General features: G+C 38.3%; 1 protein-coding gene across 2 annotated transcripts in view; it reads right to left on the bottom strand.

Annotated features, from left to right (window-relative positions):
• Positions 1-18,060, bottom strand: part of slx4ip (SLX4 interacting protein) — a 46,103-nt gene extending 28,043 nt beyond the window's left edge. Inside the window, exons 1-4 of one of the 2 annotated variants that reach the window (XM_084093573.1) lie at positions 17,798-18,060; positions 17,614-17,650; positions 5,712-5,801; positions 5,270-5,393 (exon numbers count right to left, since the gene is read on the bottom strand). In XM_084093573.1, coding sequence (XP_083949699.1) covers positions 5,270-5,393; positions 5,712-5,801; positions 17,614-17,640 — 241 coding nt within the window. In that variant the 5' untranslated portion in view covers positions 17,641-17,650; positions 17,798-18,060. The remainder of the gene's footprint in view (positions 1-5,269; positions 5,394-5,711; positions 5,802-17,613; positions 17,651-17,797) is intronic. The other variant, XM_084093574.1, reaches the window with a different exon arrangement.
• Positions 18,061-18,179: the final 119 nt, after the last annotated feature.

Here is an 18,179-nt window from a genome sequence, read left to right on the forward strand (position 1 = left end):
TAATCGCATCAGAGAATTCGCATCAGCTGTGTGCTTGGCCATCAAGTGGTATTTCAGACTGGACGTGCTGCGATGATAGCTCAGTTCACAACAACAAAACACACAGATCACTTTGGTCTTGTCAATGGAACCATTTGGCAACTTTTTAAAAGTAAACTTTCCATTCAGAATCTTATTGGCATCCATTTCGGCGTCTCGCGCTCGCCATCCACTCAAAGCATAATGTTAGCCTACTACTCTTTGGCCGGCTCGCAAGCCCAAACAAGTGTGTGCGGTGTGCCGGTTGTTTTGTTTTCCGGTCTAGCTAGATCCGGTGTGGTATTGTAGTTTTTCTAACGTTACTAGTTGTTGCAACGGCAAAGTTTGCTAGGCCAAAAAGAACGTTAATCTAATATATATTATTGTTGAAAACATTGAAAACTAATTTTTTGCAGGATTGATAAACAGAAAGAACAGTATTTATTTGAAAACACTTTTGATCAATTTAACATGTCCTTGCTGAATAGAAAAAAAAAGAAAAAAAAACATTAATCTTGAAAAACACTACTATTTCAACATATATATTTTTTTAGACAAAATAGTAAAGAATGTTAATATTGGTGAGAACTATGATATCGATGCATCCCTAGAAAGTACCGAAATATATGTACATGGTTTTAAAGAGAAATTAGGTTCACATACCAAAAACTGTCACGTTTTCGTCAAGCTGATATAAAAGGAGGAGTGCACATTGAACGATGATGGTCCTTTTTAACAGTTATTATCGGAGAAACATACTTGGATTTCGGTCCTGGCATATTATACAAAAATGTTGTTTATAAATGCCAGTGGTGCTTTCATGTGTAACCACATAATTGTGTTGCAAGAAAACTGAGTCATCAGAGTCCCGATGTTTAGTCAATCAAAATCCTTGCTAGTGCCCAAATTCGATACACTGATTCACACAAAATCGATTTCATACAAATTAGTTACATTCCAATCTGAAAGAATGCAAAGTAATTCATTCATTAAGTTCTCAAATGTGTGTGTGCTTGCTTGAAATAGATGCAATAGAGTTCACAAAAGCAATCCAATTTCAAGAGATTGATCTTTTAAGTTATGGGTTTTCCCAGAACAAAATACTCCTGGAAAAATTAGGTCAGAGAAAGTTAAGAAAAAGAAAACAAGCATCTCTTATGCTGTAACTCTAGCAATGAAAGACACTGAGTTGATTTAGCTTCATCTTTAAAAAAAAAAGAAAAAGAAAAAAAAGAAAAGTTATTTGGCAGAAACTTAGAGCAACAATCTAATTAGCTCATGTTCTCTGTTTAAACCTAATAACTCTATTTTGAATCTGCAGCATCAGATATTAGGTTAAAGCACTTGAAATGTAGCAGCAAACAGACTCTCTGGGTGACATACATAGTCAAGCAGGGGCTGCAGTGACTTCTTTCTTAAGATTAGGGATTAATCGAAAAAAAGAAAAGTAATTTCCCCTGAGAGCAACAAGCATACCGTTCATCTCACTCCAAAAATCATTATTTCTTAATAAGGGGGAAAAGTCAGAAAGAAACCTTACTTTTGCCATTTTCAGGGTAGATATGCTTCAGCAAATGGCTACATAAAACATTGCAATCTGCTGTCCTCCAGCAAAAAAAAACATTTTCTTGGTTAGTGTGCCAAGAGTCCGGCTCGTGCTTCCACCAAGCCAAGACATTTGGTGGGAAAAGTTCCCCCTTTCCCGCCCTCTCCAAAGCATAAATAAATCAACTCACTATGAGCTAATGGGGAAGCATGAGGTAGCCAGTCAGAGAGAAGCTACAAGGGCTGACATTTGAAAAATGGCCTTTGCAGCTGAGAGCAGAGCAGACTGCTCAGGAAATGTGTCGGCATGTGACACGCTCACTGGATATGATAAATGTGACATGGACGTTCAAACAACCACACAGAGGTTGACAATAGACACATCTAAGCTGAGACTGAACACAAAACGCCATGCTTGATGCATGCATGATGAAATCATGTAAGCTGACACATACAAGAGAGGGAAAAATATCTCTAGTGCATAAGTGAGTTCACACAAAAGGATCTGGGGAGAGTTAATAGCTGTTGATAGCCGACAGCTGGAGTGGTCACATGTTCTGTGACTGGGAAAAATCGCAGAACTCTTTGGGTACATTCCAATCGCCTGAAAGTGTGTCGCGAAGTGGACTTCACAAGGTATTTGGACAATTTAATTGGAATTACAAACCATAGGGAGTGTGCATACTCTGTCCAGCAGACTGCAAACAATATAGGAATCAAGGATACATTGAATGTCACCGCCATACATATTATAAATATTATAACCAAATCACATATAAAATTTTATATAAATATTTATCATTAAATGTAGGGGTTGAGTATAACCAATTATATTAATTTACTATAATTCCAATATATAATTATACATACAAAAAACAATATTTCTAAATAAATCATGTATATTTTATATACATTAAATAATCAAGACATCACTAACAGATTAAGTAAAATATAATGAATATATAGGCTAATATAGTGCATATATTTAGCGAAAGAGTTCATTTCTCTAGCGAACTAATAAGCTGTGGACACTGAATGACTTGCCTGAGGTAAATTACATAAAGATACTTGTTTACAAGCTGCTTTAATGATGTCTTTCTGCCGCTGAAACACTAATTGAGCGATTACACAAGATACGTTTCAGTCAGTTGTACTATATCTTTCAACATACCTTCAGATGTTCATTCACGTTTATTAGGAAGAGAATCGTGTTCCGCACGTGCAGCTGCTTAAGCTAAGGCCCCTATATAGTGATGTCACGCCACATTAATGAGCGTCAAAACGGCATTTATTGTTTGAATTTCGTAATAAAATGGAAACAATTTGAAAAAATTCTTATCGAAAATGACAAAAAGCGAGCTTATTGCGATTATTGATGGTTAATGGTGGTTAGGCTACAACGCTGTATTCGTCTTGTACACATACTGTAAGACACACGGAAATTCGCGCGACGAATACGTGTACCGTTACACCCCAAATACCATTTAATCAAATGTCAGAAGGAAGAAAAAATTGTTTTGTCACACAAGGTAAAGTGAGTTCAACCTCAACAATAGGCTACGGCTGGGTGCATTCGGGTCGGGACACCATTAGAGTATCGCAATACGTACCATGGGTGGTGTATCGTGATTTTTGGTTCAGTCTGAATATAGTTACACCCCTAATATATATATACACACAATGCTGTGCAAAAGTCTTAGGCATGTTAATACAGGCTACTGTACCAAATATTAACACTGATTTTCTCAGGTGTTCAAATACTTATTTGCAGCTGTATCATACAAATAAATAGTTAAAAAATCATACATTGTGATTTCTGGATTTTTTTTTTTAGATTATGTCTCTCACAGTGGACATGCACCTACGATGACAATTTCAGACCCCTCCATGATTTCTAAGTGAGAGAACTTGCAAAATAGCAGGGTGTTCAAATACTTCTTTTCCTCACTGTATATATATATATATATATATATATATATAAAAATACATAGAATATCACATAAAATAATAAAAAACAAAATATACATATTTAATATACATTCTTAAAAGATACTTCATATCTGCTGAGTGAGCACCCTGTGTGTATGTTGCACTAGAAAAGGAGATCAGCTGGTTTTAGTTTGACCTCAACACTGAGCATGTGACCCTTGCATTTATTTCCCAGTCACAGTTCAGCTCCATTTCTTGCCAGAGGCCTAAAAAATACTTTTAAACTTCAAGGTTTATGGACACAAGTGAAGGAGACCATCTGGCCATGCACACACACCCTGTGAGTGCATTTCCTCATTTGTTATGCTTATCTGTCAGAGATAATGAGTCAGTCTTTCTGATATATTAGACAATAACCCTGTTCTCACCTGGACCAAGGGCGAGACTCACAGCATTGCATTTCTCACAGCTGTTAAATACACAGTGAGCAGTGATTCATGATATGCTCTTCAGATCTGAAATCATTCTCTAATGAGAGGTAATGGACACATACACCGTGTCATGAGTGAAAGTTGAGGTAAGTCAATCTTTATCTGGGAAACCAGCTACTGACAGACAGATCCTAAAAACCCTAATAGCTAATGCCAGACTATAAAGAATCTGCCTCCTTTTTTTAATCTTGATGTCTGACTTATCTCACAGCAGCAAGAGGAGAGTAAAACAAGCAAAACTGCATGTAATACTAACACTGAACAACAAGAACATAGAAAGATGAGCACCTCTGCAGCGGTGCAGCCATTCCTTGACGTGCCGTGAGAGGGGCAGCAACTTCTAAAGAGGAGAAATTTCTTTTTATGAGCTTAACTGCCCTGTAATCTACCTCTCTCAGCGGGACTTGGCCCATGCAGTGAGTCAGCCTTTTACAATCTTTAAGTGCTACCTGTGTAGAAAGAACCGCCTCCCTTAAGGCCCCAATACACATCAAGCGAAATCGAAGAATGAATGGGAGTGATGTCATTTTAAACTAAATCCGGCTAGAGTTTCAGTGGTTTGAAACAGCTTGCTTCTTCTTTTGCATACATTTAAAGTTCGTTTTTTTTTCTTGCTGGCATGCAGGTATGGCCTCGATTTCTCCACTTTGTTTTGAAACCTTTCCCTTCCAACTGTGGGACAGCCGTGTACAGAGTGCCCAAGCTGTGAAGCAGTGTGACATGTCTCATGTTTATGAAAGAGAGATCGTTTCTAAAGTAGGTGAGGGAAAGACATAGGTCTTTACTTGCAGCTTCATCACGGGTAATTATTTATTTCAATAGCCTATAGCAAATTGTCAAATATTCAGGTTCAACATACCTTGACAGGTACATTCGTAATTGTATTGGAATACCACAGTGGTATTTGTGGTTCAAATAAGTAAAAAGACATAAATCAATATATTTAAACATTATTAGACATTACGGACATGAGGAACGGGTCTGTACGTCACCATCTTCTGAACACATGCCAATGACGTAACTAAAGAAAGCCGTTAAATATCAAAAATTGCCAAATAAACAGCAACAACTCTAAAATGTTTGTTACAGTCATGTTTTTAATACAAGTTTAGTGCAGAAAAATGACCAAAACATCATGGCTCTGTTCTAAAAATCTAGTGAGCTGCCTTGCTGTATACTGCTTAAATGCCTTCTGACATTTAACAAAGGTGACATCCAAATTGAAAAGAAACCTCTTTTTGGACAAAATTTGGGACATTTTGGAACAGAGCGCATGTGTGCTGTACCTTCAAGACAGAGTGGTGCAGTGGTGAAATCTTTCCTCTGTTTGGGCTGAATCTTCTGGTATCTGGCCTCTTGAAACTGCCTCACCCTCGGCTCCAACGTATCTCTTATCAGAGAGCCGACTTCCTGTAAATACAAACACGTGTTTGCGCACATATTTGCAATCTTGACAAAGACAAACCTCCTAAGGTGACATTTGTCTTAAAACTTTTATATGGAGCTCAAATTTAACTAGAAGTGCTGCATGTAGCGTTAAACCTGGGAGGGAAAATCATTCAAAGTCTTTCGGCTGTGTGGGCCAACAAAAACATATCTTATAAAGGCAGGAGGAGGATGGGGGGGATCCCCAAGAGTAGATCCAAATTCCAGATTTCTGCAGTATCAGCCAATTGAAGTGTAAGAGGACAAACACAAACAAACAGAAACACACCCTAATTCCCATACCTTCCTGTGCTCTGCAGAGAACCAGCTGGCATTGTCTCCTTTGCCTAAGGGCAGTACGTGAAGATCCACTAGCACTGCGAAATTCCCACACTTTGAGAGAGAAAGAGAAAAAAATGGGGGTCTTAAATACAACAAAAAGTCATCACTGAGCTGATTAAATGACACCTTTAAATCCATAGCTGAAGGCAAGTCACACCATCCTCTTCCATTTTATCTTTGTGCATCTGCTTCCCCCCTCTCTGCCCACCACGTTTACAAGCTTTGTAAACGCACCTCATTAGCATCATGTCAGTAACCAGATACACTTGATCTCAGAGACGATGGTGTTAAAACTAAAGACGCACAGAGGACTGACACAGCAAAGGATTTGCAGGCTTTGCTAAAGGATGACCTCGCTAACCTGTTAGTTTATGGAAATGTGACGAGAAGAGGGCCAGATTCAGGGAGGCTCCAGAACTTCGTCCGAAGAGTGGAATTATTGGAGCGCTGCGTCAGCACGTCAAGGACAATAAGTCATAGCGAAGTAGGAGAGCCAGAGCAGTCGCGGCCGTTTAAGCACTTGTTACATCTCCACTCCACACTGGCCTGATTATGTTTTACACATGAGCGCAAGAACGAGCCTGTCACTGTGCTCCGGTCCACTCACACAGGCCTTTCCCGGACCACCCGCAAGAGGATGAAGAGGAACCGGCGCTGAAGCATGTCAACACCTGAGCTCAAAGCTAGATGTGGCCGCATTGATGCTGCGGGGACGCAAGCTGGATAGACTATAGGAGAAACGAGCTGATGACATCAGAGGGGAGCAGACAAGAAGAAATTCCCCTTTTCAAGACACAGTCCAGAACACATTCTAGAGCACTTCCAGAGTGCCTGATAAAATCCTGATAGAACACGAATGAGCGAGTGTGTTTTAGTGGGCCCTGGAGAGGAGCTAAAGTGGCTCGGGCCAGGCGGTAATGCTCTAGGTCCGTGTTTCTCCGAGGCCAGCTGGGAAAGGATGACGTGAGAAAGTGAATTAGAAGGGTGTGTTGGGTAAAGTTGGGTAAAGCCCATTGTTTAACACCGCTCTATGGCTACACTAGTTTTCTCTCTCTCTTTACATCTTTCTCACTCTTGTCTCTTTCTCACTCGTCACATAAGCAATGATTTATGCCTCTCCATACCGGTGGAATCTACAGCGACTGAGTAAATAAAACGTCTCCAGCATTCTCGTTTGGCTTCTAACCTCCGAATTCATCTCCAGTCAAGCAGGATTACGGCACATTATTAGCACACAGACAGGCCAAATCGTGCTGCCAAATAGCTTTGTTTTTGACATGAAAGCATATTTTCCTCTAATTGCTGCTTTGTGTACATGAGGGTTGGTTTGATGGCGGCCGTGTTGAACTTGAGGGACAGGCTGCCCCCTTGTGTCAGCCTATGGAAGTGTGTTTTTTAAAGACAAGCAGCTATATATAGGCGGTGGTGACATATGAGACAACTCTGTTAGGATCTGTGTCAAGGTTGTTTTCGTTTCATTGAGATCCTTACAGATACATTCATTCCAATATCCGTGATAAATCTCATCCGATGCAGCGTTTGAAGCCAAGTTAATCCTTTGTGGGCAAGCGGAGACAAGAGCTAAAAGAAGAAACAGAGGAATCTTTATGTATGCATGTATGTGGAGGACAGCAGATCCTTTAGAAAACACTGGGCGGCTTTCTCCTCACGTCTTTGTGCTGTGCCTATTCTGACACTGACCAGTGGTTTCGGCTCACTGCCTTGCACAATTACCGTGGCGTGGGAAAGCATAGGAGGGAATGGACAGGAACTGTCAATCAGGCGGTGAAAAGGAGCTTGGCTTCGATGATCCCATAATGCATCTTCTTACGCTGCCTCTGGAACTGCCACACTAATCGCATGCTGTTCTGTTTTTCTCCACTTTCTTTTTGAAATCCAAAATATGCCATTACAGAAGACTGTAGGAATTTTCCCAGTGTTTGAGAGGCATGTTCGCTTGGCTTTTCCAGGCCCTGTGTGACTATGGGACAGAGAGAAACAGTAAAATGGATTTGCCTAATATGGGGGTCTGTCTTTAAATTGAGACAGTTGAGTCAATTTGACATACAGTGATTGGAAAGAATAATGAGGTTCGGTTCGTGAAAGGATTAGTGCCATTGGTACTAATGAGATAGTTCTCCCAAAACTGAAAATCATGTCATAATTTACTTCACCCTCATGTTGTTTCAAATCTGCATGCATTTCTTCCTTCTATGGAGCACAAAAGATGATATTTTGCTAAACTTTTTTTTTGTTTTGGACCTCATTGACTTTCGATGCATGGGAAAGAAACAGTTGAAAGTGAGTAAATGATGACAGATCTTTTCATTTGTGAATGAACTATCCTTTCACACCTGGCTGTTTGATTGGATGAAAGGATTTTGCACATTTAACAATTGTACTGTTTGCATGAATAGAAGCAAGTTAAACAGAACACTGTTGCATTACCAAGCTAGAATGAAATAATCCAGAAGATTTGGAAATCTAAAAATAGTTCTTAAGCAAAATTTCACAATAACTAATACTACAGCCATCCAAAGTCTTTTAGTATGCCAGTAAACAAGAAAATCATTGGCTGTATTTGCAGAGAATGGTATTAAAACATAAGTTTTGCAACAGATAGGCCTACTTTTGCAACGGTTTTGTTGAATGCCTTAAAGAAAAGCTTTTTGGGGGGACCTAAGCCGTGACCTAAGCCGCTAGCCCGCTACACAACCTCTGTTAAACAATCCCTTGGCAGATACATTAAATTTATCTGAAATGTTATCTAGGTTTGTTTGCAGAGTTTCTTTTGTTTGCCGAGTAAAAAAATCCTTCACTGTTGTGCAATGACAGTCTTGACAGCTCTGTGTCACATTCTAGAGGAAGAATGATACTGTCTTCGGGAAGTTCTTTTTTTTTCAGTCTTCAGTCTCTTCACTATATTATTGTATATAGGGCTTGAGGCAAAGAACAGCTTTTTCTTTTTCTACATCCTTTCGTTTGTTGATCCTCGTTGAATACACCTGAGGCTTTCTGTAGGCCAATAACCTCCTGATTAAACTCGTTCTTACCTTTCACTCTTTATCTGATCAGCATGGCCTGCCAAAAACACACTACACAGGCCCTGAAACCAAACAAACAGTAAAACAGAACAGTACCAAATCAGTCCCTGCCGCTCTGACCAAAGTCCACGGCTAAGCTGTGCTATTTTCTACTCCCAATCGCTAAGAAAACACATGAGGCAAACCGGGTTGCTTTCGGCTTTTTGGACTCCTGGCTCTGCTCTGCATCACTTGCAGTTCCCAAGATGCTCCCTTGTTACCTTCTCTTATCAGTTTCACCCTCCCTAACTGAGATTTCTCCTGCCCTCACTCTGATTAGTGTCGGGCAGTCGGCCCAGAAGCGTTTGTGCAGCAGTTGCCTGTTCACCACCACACATCCCTGCCCTTTTACCACTGCTATCGCTGGTGTGAGAACCAGACCCCCTTTCTCTGCACTTAGCTCCAGGGCTAACATTAACCAGCCACAGATGTTTTATGCTGGGAGAGAGGGAGAGAGAAAGAGAGAATGAGAGACAGAGGGCAGCAGAAGCAGTCTCACTCAATAAAACTCCCCCCTCTGTCTAGCTCCGTCTTTGTCTTTGTAAGAGTGTCGCAGGTCGACGAACAGTCTCCGGAGCCTAAGGGAACTCTTTAGATCTATGGGTGTTGCCTGTTAAAAGTTAACATTTTTGGTCTTGACTTGCTGATTTTGTATGGCGTGAGTCACCTGACGTTCCTTCAAGAGGGTCAACATTAGCGCTGTCAGCAAGAGATCCATGAGGCACAAACAAGTTTAACTAGATTTTTGCATGCAAAACTCAGCGCACTGATGCTAGTGTGATCCGGGTGGCTGCTAGGGTTGCTATGTGGTTGCTAAGGTGTTCTGCGGTGGTTTCTTACTGGCTCAAGGAAAAATTGCCCACCCCCAGCTCTCTAAGATATTCTGATCTCTAGATATGGCTCAGGCCTCTCCTTCAATGAAGGTCTATGGCATTTGACATAGCAGCACACCTCTCTTCAATAAGCCAAACGATTTGAGACATCGTTCAAATTCGCAGCATATCAAATCTAATGTGGGATGAGTTATGAGCTTAAGTTCTTAAATATAGCAGCAGGGCTCCAGACTGCAACTAAAATAGTCAAAAGGTGACTAAATCATTTGAAATCTACACTGCAAAAAAAAAAAATCCTGTTAAAATTTACAGTAAATAAAAATAAAAAAGGCAGCTGTGGTTGCCTGAAATTCACAGTAAAAAAATACAGTAGTTGCTTGAAATTCACAGTAGAAAATACTGGGGTCAGTACACAGGGTCAAAACAATGTCAGGGTAACACACATTACACTAAAATAATGCAATAAATATTAACTAACCATTACTGATAACAAAAACAAGAAAAAAAAATATATTTATATAAACGCAGGGAATGTCTTTTCACCTTTTTTCCACTATAAATTATATGGTAATTCATTGGAAAAACCATACATTTGCAGCATTTTACAGTAAAATTACATATAACGTGATGTTAAACCATTTAAAAAATAAATAATAAATAAATTTGAATAAGAAAAATAAAAGGTAATGTAACAAAGTTTTTTATAACAGGTTTTTACTGTAGCATTTTTATTTTTTTCCTGTAAAAATAACAATGCAGACAAAAAAAAACTGAAAACGTATGGTTTTGTCATATATCTCATGAGGCGGTGTTCTTTAATTAGATCTTTAAAGTGTATGCTAGTGTTTGCTCCATGCAACAATGAGCACATTATATGAGTTATGATTCACATTTCATGAACAAATGACTCTTTTGAACTATTTTTATATTATTTTTCATTTTATTACTCAGTCAGCCAGTAAATCGTTCAGTGGGATTAATGCGTTCTGAATTATGATATTGTAAAAAAGAAAAGAAAAAAACATCAATTCTGTATTTTTTCTACCCCCCCAAAAAATTGGTTTAATTAAAGGTGTTTTTTATATATATAATACACACTCACCTAAAGGATTATTAGGAACACCATACTAATACTGTGTTTGACCCCCTTTCGCCTTCAGAACTGCCTTAATTCTACGTGGCATTGATTCAACAAGGTGCTGAAAGCATTCTTTAGAAATGTTGGCCCATATTGATAGGATAGCATCTTGCAGTTGATGGAGATTTGTGGGATGCACCTCCAGGGCACGAAGCTCCCGTTCCACCACATCCCAAAGATGCTCTATTGGGTTGAGATCTGGTGACTGTGGGGGCCATTTTAGTACAGTGAACTCATTGTCATGTTCAAGAAACCAATTTGAAATGATTCGAGCTTTGTGACATGGTGCATTATCCTGCTGGAAGTAGCCATCAGAGGATGGGTACATGGTGGTCATAAAGGGATGGACATGGTCAGAAACAATGCTCAGGTAGGCCGTGGCATTTAAACGATGCCCAATTGGCACTAAGGGGCCTAAAGTGTGCCAAGAAAACATCCCCCACACCATTACACCACCACCACCAGCCTGCACAGTGGTAACAAGGCATGATGGATCCATGTTCTCATTCTGTTTACGCCAAATTCTGACTCTACCATCTGAATGTCTCAACAGAAATCGAGACTCATCAGACCAGGCAACATTTTTCCAGTCTTCAACTGTCCAATTTTGGTGAGCTCGTGCAAATTGTAGCCTCTTTTTCCTATTTGTAGTGGAGATGAGTGGTACCCGGTGGGGTCTTCTGCTGTTGTAGCCCATCCGCCTCAAGGTTGTGCGTGTTGTGGCTTCACAAATGCTTTGCTGCATACCTTGGTTGTAACGAGTGGTTATTTCAGTCAAAGTTGCTCTTCTATCAGCTTGAATCAGTCGGCCCATTCTCCTCTGACCTCTAGCATCAACAAGGCATTTTCGCCCACAGGACTGCCACATACTGGATGTTTTTCCCTTTTCACACCATTCTTTGTAAACCCTAGAAATGGTTGTGTGTGAAAATCCCAGTAACTGAGCAGATTGTGAAATACTCAGACCGGCCCGTCTGGCACCAACAACCATGCCACGCTCAAAATTGCTTAAAATCACCTTTCTTTCCCATTCTGACATTCAGTTTGGAGTTCAGGAGATTTTCTTGACCAGGACCACACCCCTAAATGCATTGAAGCAACTGCCATGTGATTGGTTGATTAGATAATTGCATTAATGAGAAATTGAACAGGTGTTCCTAATAATCCTTTAGGTGAGTATATATATATATATATATATATATATATATCTCCAAATGTGTATTACAGGTGCAAAAAGTCCCTAATCATTTTTTTTTTAGTCTGGAGTCCTTGCTTAGGGTCAGGGGATTTGAAAACCTTAACTCAAACCACTAATAAATCAGCATGATTATGACTAAGCTGGCTTTTATTTCTAGGGACTCTGTGAGTTAATCTCTGGCTGTAAGCACACCTGAATGGAGTTCTTTTCTTTTTTTTATAAAGACACAACCCAGAAGCAAAATTCCAACTACAAGAACAGGCAAGAATATCACCTGGTAAAGCTCTACAAACAATTGAACAATATCAGAAAGATCCCAAGATTTCTAGTAAAAAGGAAGTAGGCTATCAGGAGACAAAAAAAAAAAAAAAAAAAAACATTCCTCCACTTCTTTACACTGTGTTTTTTTAAATAAATGCTGCTAAACTACCAAGCTGGTGAATCTAAACATCTTTAACAAACTGAAATATTTCTTGGACATTTCCAAAAAACGACATGATTAGAATCCTATTACATCCTCCCATGTCTGTTAAGCTGCATCCATCCCATTTTTCCCTCTGCGTTTCAGAAATAACAACATATTTCCTTGATCCGATGACAGTAACAGGATGCTTGGAGGTCCAAGTGTGTGGTCCGTATCTACCAGGGAAGTCGACCTAGCACATAAACCAGAGCCAAGACATCTGTCATACTACCCAGCACTTAATGTTCATACTCAAAAACAAAGAATCACGCTCTCCCATCATCTCCTGCACCAAATGGGTATAACAGCAGAGTGGCGTGGCAGGTCTTGTGTAAATATTCAGTGTCTTCTGAGGCGTTAAGTCAGGGCCTCGACTTGAAGCATGAGTCAATTTACGTGGGAGTATCTCATCTCCGACATTAACTGCACCGCACCGTGGAAACATGACATTCAACTTAATGTTGCTGTGTCAGGATGTTCAAACAATCAATCTACGAGTGGCTTATAAAAGTCATTTTAAAATGTAAAAAATAGGGCACAATGTACAGTGGTAATATGAAGGAATTTTCTGTATTGATTTTTCCCAGGTAATGTCCTACCAGAAAATTACCAGTACCTTTTCTGATTTTCTACAGATTTGTTTGTACTTACAGTTTTCTTAATAGTTCACCAAAAAATTACATTTTGTTATCATCTACTCACCCTCATGTCGTTCCAAACCTGTATGACTTTTTTTATGCATACAATCAATGACTTTCATTTTGTAGACTAAATCTTCTTATAAAAATTCTTCTTTTGTGTTCCACAGAGGAAAGAAAGGCATGTGGGTTTGGAACGGCATAAGGCTAAATTTTGAGGGAATTTTCATTTTTTGATAAACTATCCCTTTCAGCTGGGATAGAAAAGAATAAAAGTATTGTAATATCTTGACACAGGTCTTCTGCTCGCCTACAAGAGTTTAGCTGAGAACTGGGCCAGTTGATGGTATTGTTTGCCTCCCCGTTTTAAATGTCTCCCTGTGGTCACAGTGTTGGGCATGACAGTTCCTTTCTCAGGGAGAGCAACATATATAACAGTATCATTATGTGCAGACTGGGAGGGTGAAGTTGGTGAGTGGTGCTCTCCCACAATGAAAAACAGAAAGACGGGAGAAATGATGAGTGAGAAAGAAAGAAAGAGAGAAATATGCAGCCAAAGTCTGGCACTAAACACGGATGTGAGTGATCCACAGCAGCGTCCAGGAACTAGAGTTAAAGCCTTCACTATATGAAACATCAACAAAGACAGAGACCCAGAGCTTTTCTAGCACTTAATAGAAACATCTGACATGTATTAGCACTGACATTCATTGACATTCATCTGGCCTGAAGATGAATAGACAGGGCCGGTCCAGCATGATCTGTGCTGCCGAGAAACACGGCCCGAGGAGACATACAGCTGGATAGATGCATGCATGATTATAAACATCAAACTAATGTATTGTAAAAGAAAGTGACTGAGGTGGTATGGAAAATATAATACAGCGTAACGCTATGTTGAAATCTGGACGTTTTCTTTTTAGCATGGTTTGTCACAAAACATGTAATGAGCACACACAAAGAACATGAAAAAGTGGGAGCTGTTCTGTAAACTACTAACTTAATACATTCAGACAGCTGCATGCTGATAGCGTTCATTTGCTGAGGCAACTACCCCCTCTAGTGTTTAGAAATGAGGTAGTTACATTTATTCAACAGCTCTGAATTTTAAGTTGATCTTCTTGAGACTCTACAAATCCCTTTAGGTTTCTTATAATACGGAAGCCCATTTCCGCCACATAAGAAAAAAAAATCATGCTTTGGTAAATCACAAATAAGAAATTAAATTAAGTCATTGTTATGCATTAAAAATTAGAAAGTGCCCGGCTTCACAGACAGGGCTTAGATTAAACCAGGATTAGGCCTTAGTTCAATTAATAATAATAATTCATTGCATTTATATAGCGCTTTTCTCAACACTTAAATTGCCTTATACATGGAAGGGGGGAATCTCCTCGAACACCACTAATGTGGCAGCCATATCGCACACCACACACCAGCTTATTGGTGGAGAGGAGACGGAGTGATGAAGCCAATCAGTATGTATGGGGATGATTAGGAGGCCATGATGGACAGAAGCCAATGGGCAAATGTGGCCAGGATGCCGGGGTTAAACCCCTACTCTTTTTCAGAAGGACATCCTGGGATTTTTAAAGAGTCAGGACCTCAGTTTAACATCTCATCCGAAGGAAAGTGAAAAGTGTCCCCATCACTATACTGGGGCGTTAGGACCCACACAGACCACAGGGTGAGCGCCCCCTACTGGCCTCACTAACACCTCTTCCAGCAGCAACCTGGTTTTCCCAATAATAACCGACTGCAGAACCGCAGAACCATACGTCATAGCAGTGTGAGGACGACAGCGCCAGCCTAACAGTCTGATGCCGGAAGTGTACGGAGTTCAGGTTAGACAGTAAAAGGACAGTAAAAGGTTTAACTTGTTTGTTCATAAAAGATTGTGACTGTTAATTGTTTTACATGTTCAATATATTTGTTTTATTTGTAATAAATGATTATGGCAGTGCAGTATTGTAGAAGTGGTTAGGTATATCGCTGGTTTGAGGTGATAAATATTCTACTAAAGTGTCGTCTTTCTGGCTCCTTCAGACACAGAAACCGCTGATTAAAGAGATTAATATATGCTGTGTGTGCATACTCTGTAGTGAAAGTTTATCTAGCCCTGTACAGCCTCCTTTTTAGCATATGAAATCATTAATTACTCAGTCGGCACATACAGTTGCATGGAAGGGCATATTCAGGTTACCATATTTCAGCAATAACACATCAGAAAATGTTGTAATGCAGGATTTCGTTCAAGAATTAACTTATCTATACCTCTACGTGCTTGTTTTTTTTTTTGAGAACTTGTGAAACAATAAACAAAGGACACCCCCAGTTTGCTTTGTAGGCACATACCGTTGCATATTCAGGTTACCATATTTCAACAATAACACATCAGAAAATGTTTGTAATGCAGGATTTCGTTTAAGAATTAAATTATCTATACCTCTACGTGCTCGTTTTTTTGAGAATTTGTGAAATAATAAAGTAATGACATCTACAGTATGCTTTGTAGGCACATAAAGTTGCATGTTCTGGGTAACATATTTCAACAATAACACATCAGAAAATGGATTAAAATGTGTTTGTGTGTATTATATATATATATATATATAGAGAGAGAGAGAGAGAGAGAGAGAGAGACCTATATAAATTATATATATATATATATATATATATATATATATATATATATATATATATATATATATATATACACACACACATACATACATACATACATATATCTTTAATCTGTTAGACTGGAGTAATGGATAACTTCTAATAAAGAACAAAAATGACATAACATTAAATCTCATTAAATTTCTCCATACTTTTAAAAAGACATTTAGTAAGAAATGGAACTTAAATACAAAATGAGTACTCTGGTTGAATTTACCACGTAGCTTACACCATTTATAGAAGCAGACAAGATAATTTTTACAGGAGCATTTTGTATTTTTATTTAATTAGAAAACAGCCAGTGTGTGATTTATTTTTATATTTCAGAGGGGAAAAATCATTTTATTTAAATTAATATTTTTTTGTGTGTTTTCAGTCCATCATATTATTGTGTATGGTCCATGTTGGTTGACTATTTAAAATTATTTTCAACTAAGTAAAATGTTCAAACTCTCAAGCTTTATTTTTTGTTTTAAGCTTTGTTCAATTTATAATATTATTAATAAATTTTAATTATATCTTTTCAATTAAATCGTTTAAAACAAAGTCTTTATAATAACGTTGTTTTAAACTTTAAAACGTTCCAAAACACGGAAGTAGCGCAATGCCTTGCCGCGCCCACTTCCGGCACCAGACTGTTAGGCTGGCGCTGTCGTCCTCACACTGCTATGACGTATGGTTCTGCGGTTCTGCAGTCAGACCTATCTCGGTTTTCCCAGGAGGTTTCCCATCTAAGTACTGGTCAGGCTCAACCCTGCTTAGCTTCAGCAGGCAACCAGTCTTGGGTGATATGGCATAGAGCATTTTAGTAGTCTTTTATAAACGTGCCTTAGAGAAAAAACATTACTGGTGTGCATCTTGAGACAAAACAATGATACTGACATATGTTAAGATATATGTCAGTGCAAGTTACTTTCAGTTAAAACAGCTCAAACATTTATTGTAGTCTGGGACTAGATTTAAGCCTTGTCTGTGAAACCGGACAAGATTTCATTTTGTCATAGAAGGTCGAAATAAAAATATAAAAGACATAAATTACATAAAAGTCATAGTTATGACATAAAAGTTGAAATTATAACACAAGCCATAATATGGTTGTCAAAAATAAAAGTCAAAACTATGACATAAAAAGTCCAACTGATTAGATAAAAGTGAAAGATAAAAAGTCACAGTTATGACATAAAAGGTTGAAATAAAAATATAAAAGTCATAGTTATGACATAAAAGTCATAGTTATGACATAAAAGTTGAAATTATGATATAAGCCATAATATGGTTAAGTCAAAAATTAAAGTCGAAACGATGACATAAAAAGTCCAAATGATTAGATAAAAGTAAAAGATTTTGAATTATGACATAAGTAATGCTGAAATAAATGACATGAAAATGTGAAATGATGACAAAAAGGCCATTTAAAAAGTCTAAAGTGATTAGATAAAAGTCAAAATTATGACATAAAAAGTTTCGACTCTATAAGGAAATGTCAAACCTTGGAACTCAAAGGTTTCGAAAACGTATAACATCCTTGAGTCCTTTAATTTTTCATATTGACAAAATGTTATATTGTGGTGTAATTCTTATAACCTCTTGTGATGTCCGTATGCCCCTCTTAATAATTAATTATTTTATTTTATTTATTTATTACTGTTAATATCTATAAATTTTCATTTGCAATAAAAAAAGTTTCGACTTTATAGGTAATAATTATGACAAGCTTGAATTTTTCTCATGTGGCGGCAGAAATCACATTTAATAACACTAAAAACGATCAAGTTAAACTAAAATACTGCAGCAATGACCAAAAGATTAAAGAAATACGTCCACATACCTTAACCACAAATTTAGAGGACTGCATTCTGATGAAACTGCAAAAAAAATCAAAGAGAAAGCGCTGAACAACCACAAACAACAAAGGAACTGGTCGAAATCTCCACATCTAATGAAACTTAAATCATTTTTAATGCTGAGAACATACAGTGATGAAACCCAAATCAGTAGAGTGAAATACGCACGTGTTTGTGACAGAAGCAGCTGGATGGAGCTGAAGAAAAGCCCAAATCAAAACACAAAGCAGGAATGGTGGTAAAATAGCGCTCACATACTTTTCTTATGACATTCTGGGTCGATTAGATATAATTGGCAATATATAAAATTAATATTTGTAATTAAAATTTGTCCAAAATAACGATAAAATAGCGGTAATGAAAGAAGCTTGAATCAGTTTCTCCCGCCGATGGTTTGAAACTTGCCCTGTCACGTTAGGACCCCAGCGCGTACAGTTGTCATAGAGACGCAGTAGGATATAGGAGGTTACATATTTTGCCGGACAGTCATGATCGTTATTCGTAAATTGCGAAATATCCATGATGTTATATATCTTAACAAAATTATAGT

Source organism: Abramis brama (assembly GCF_963993115.1).
Source record: "Abramis brama genome assembly, chromosome: 19".
In the NCBI taxonomy this organism is placed as follows: domain Eukaryota; kingdom Metazoa; phylum Chordata; class Actinopteri; order Cypriniformes; family Leuciscidae; genus Abramis; species Abramis brama.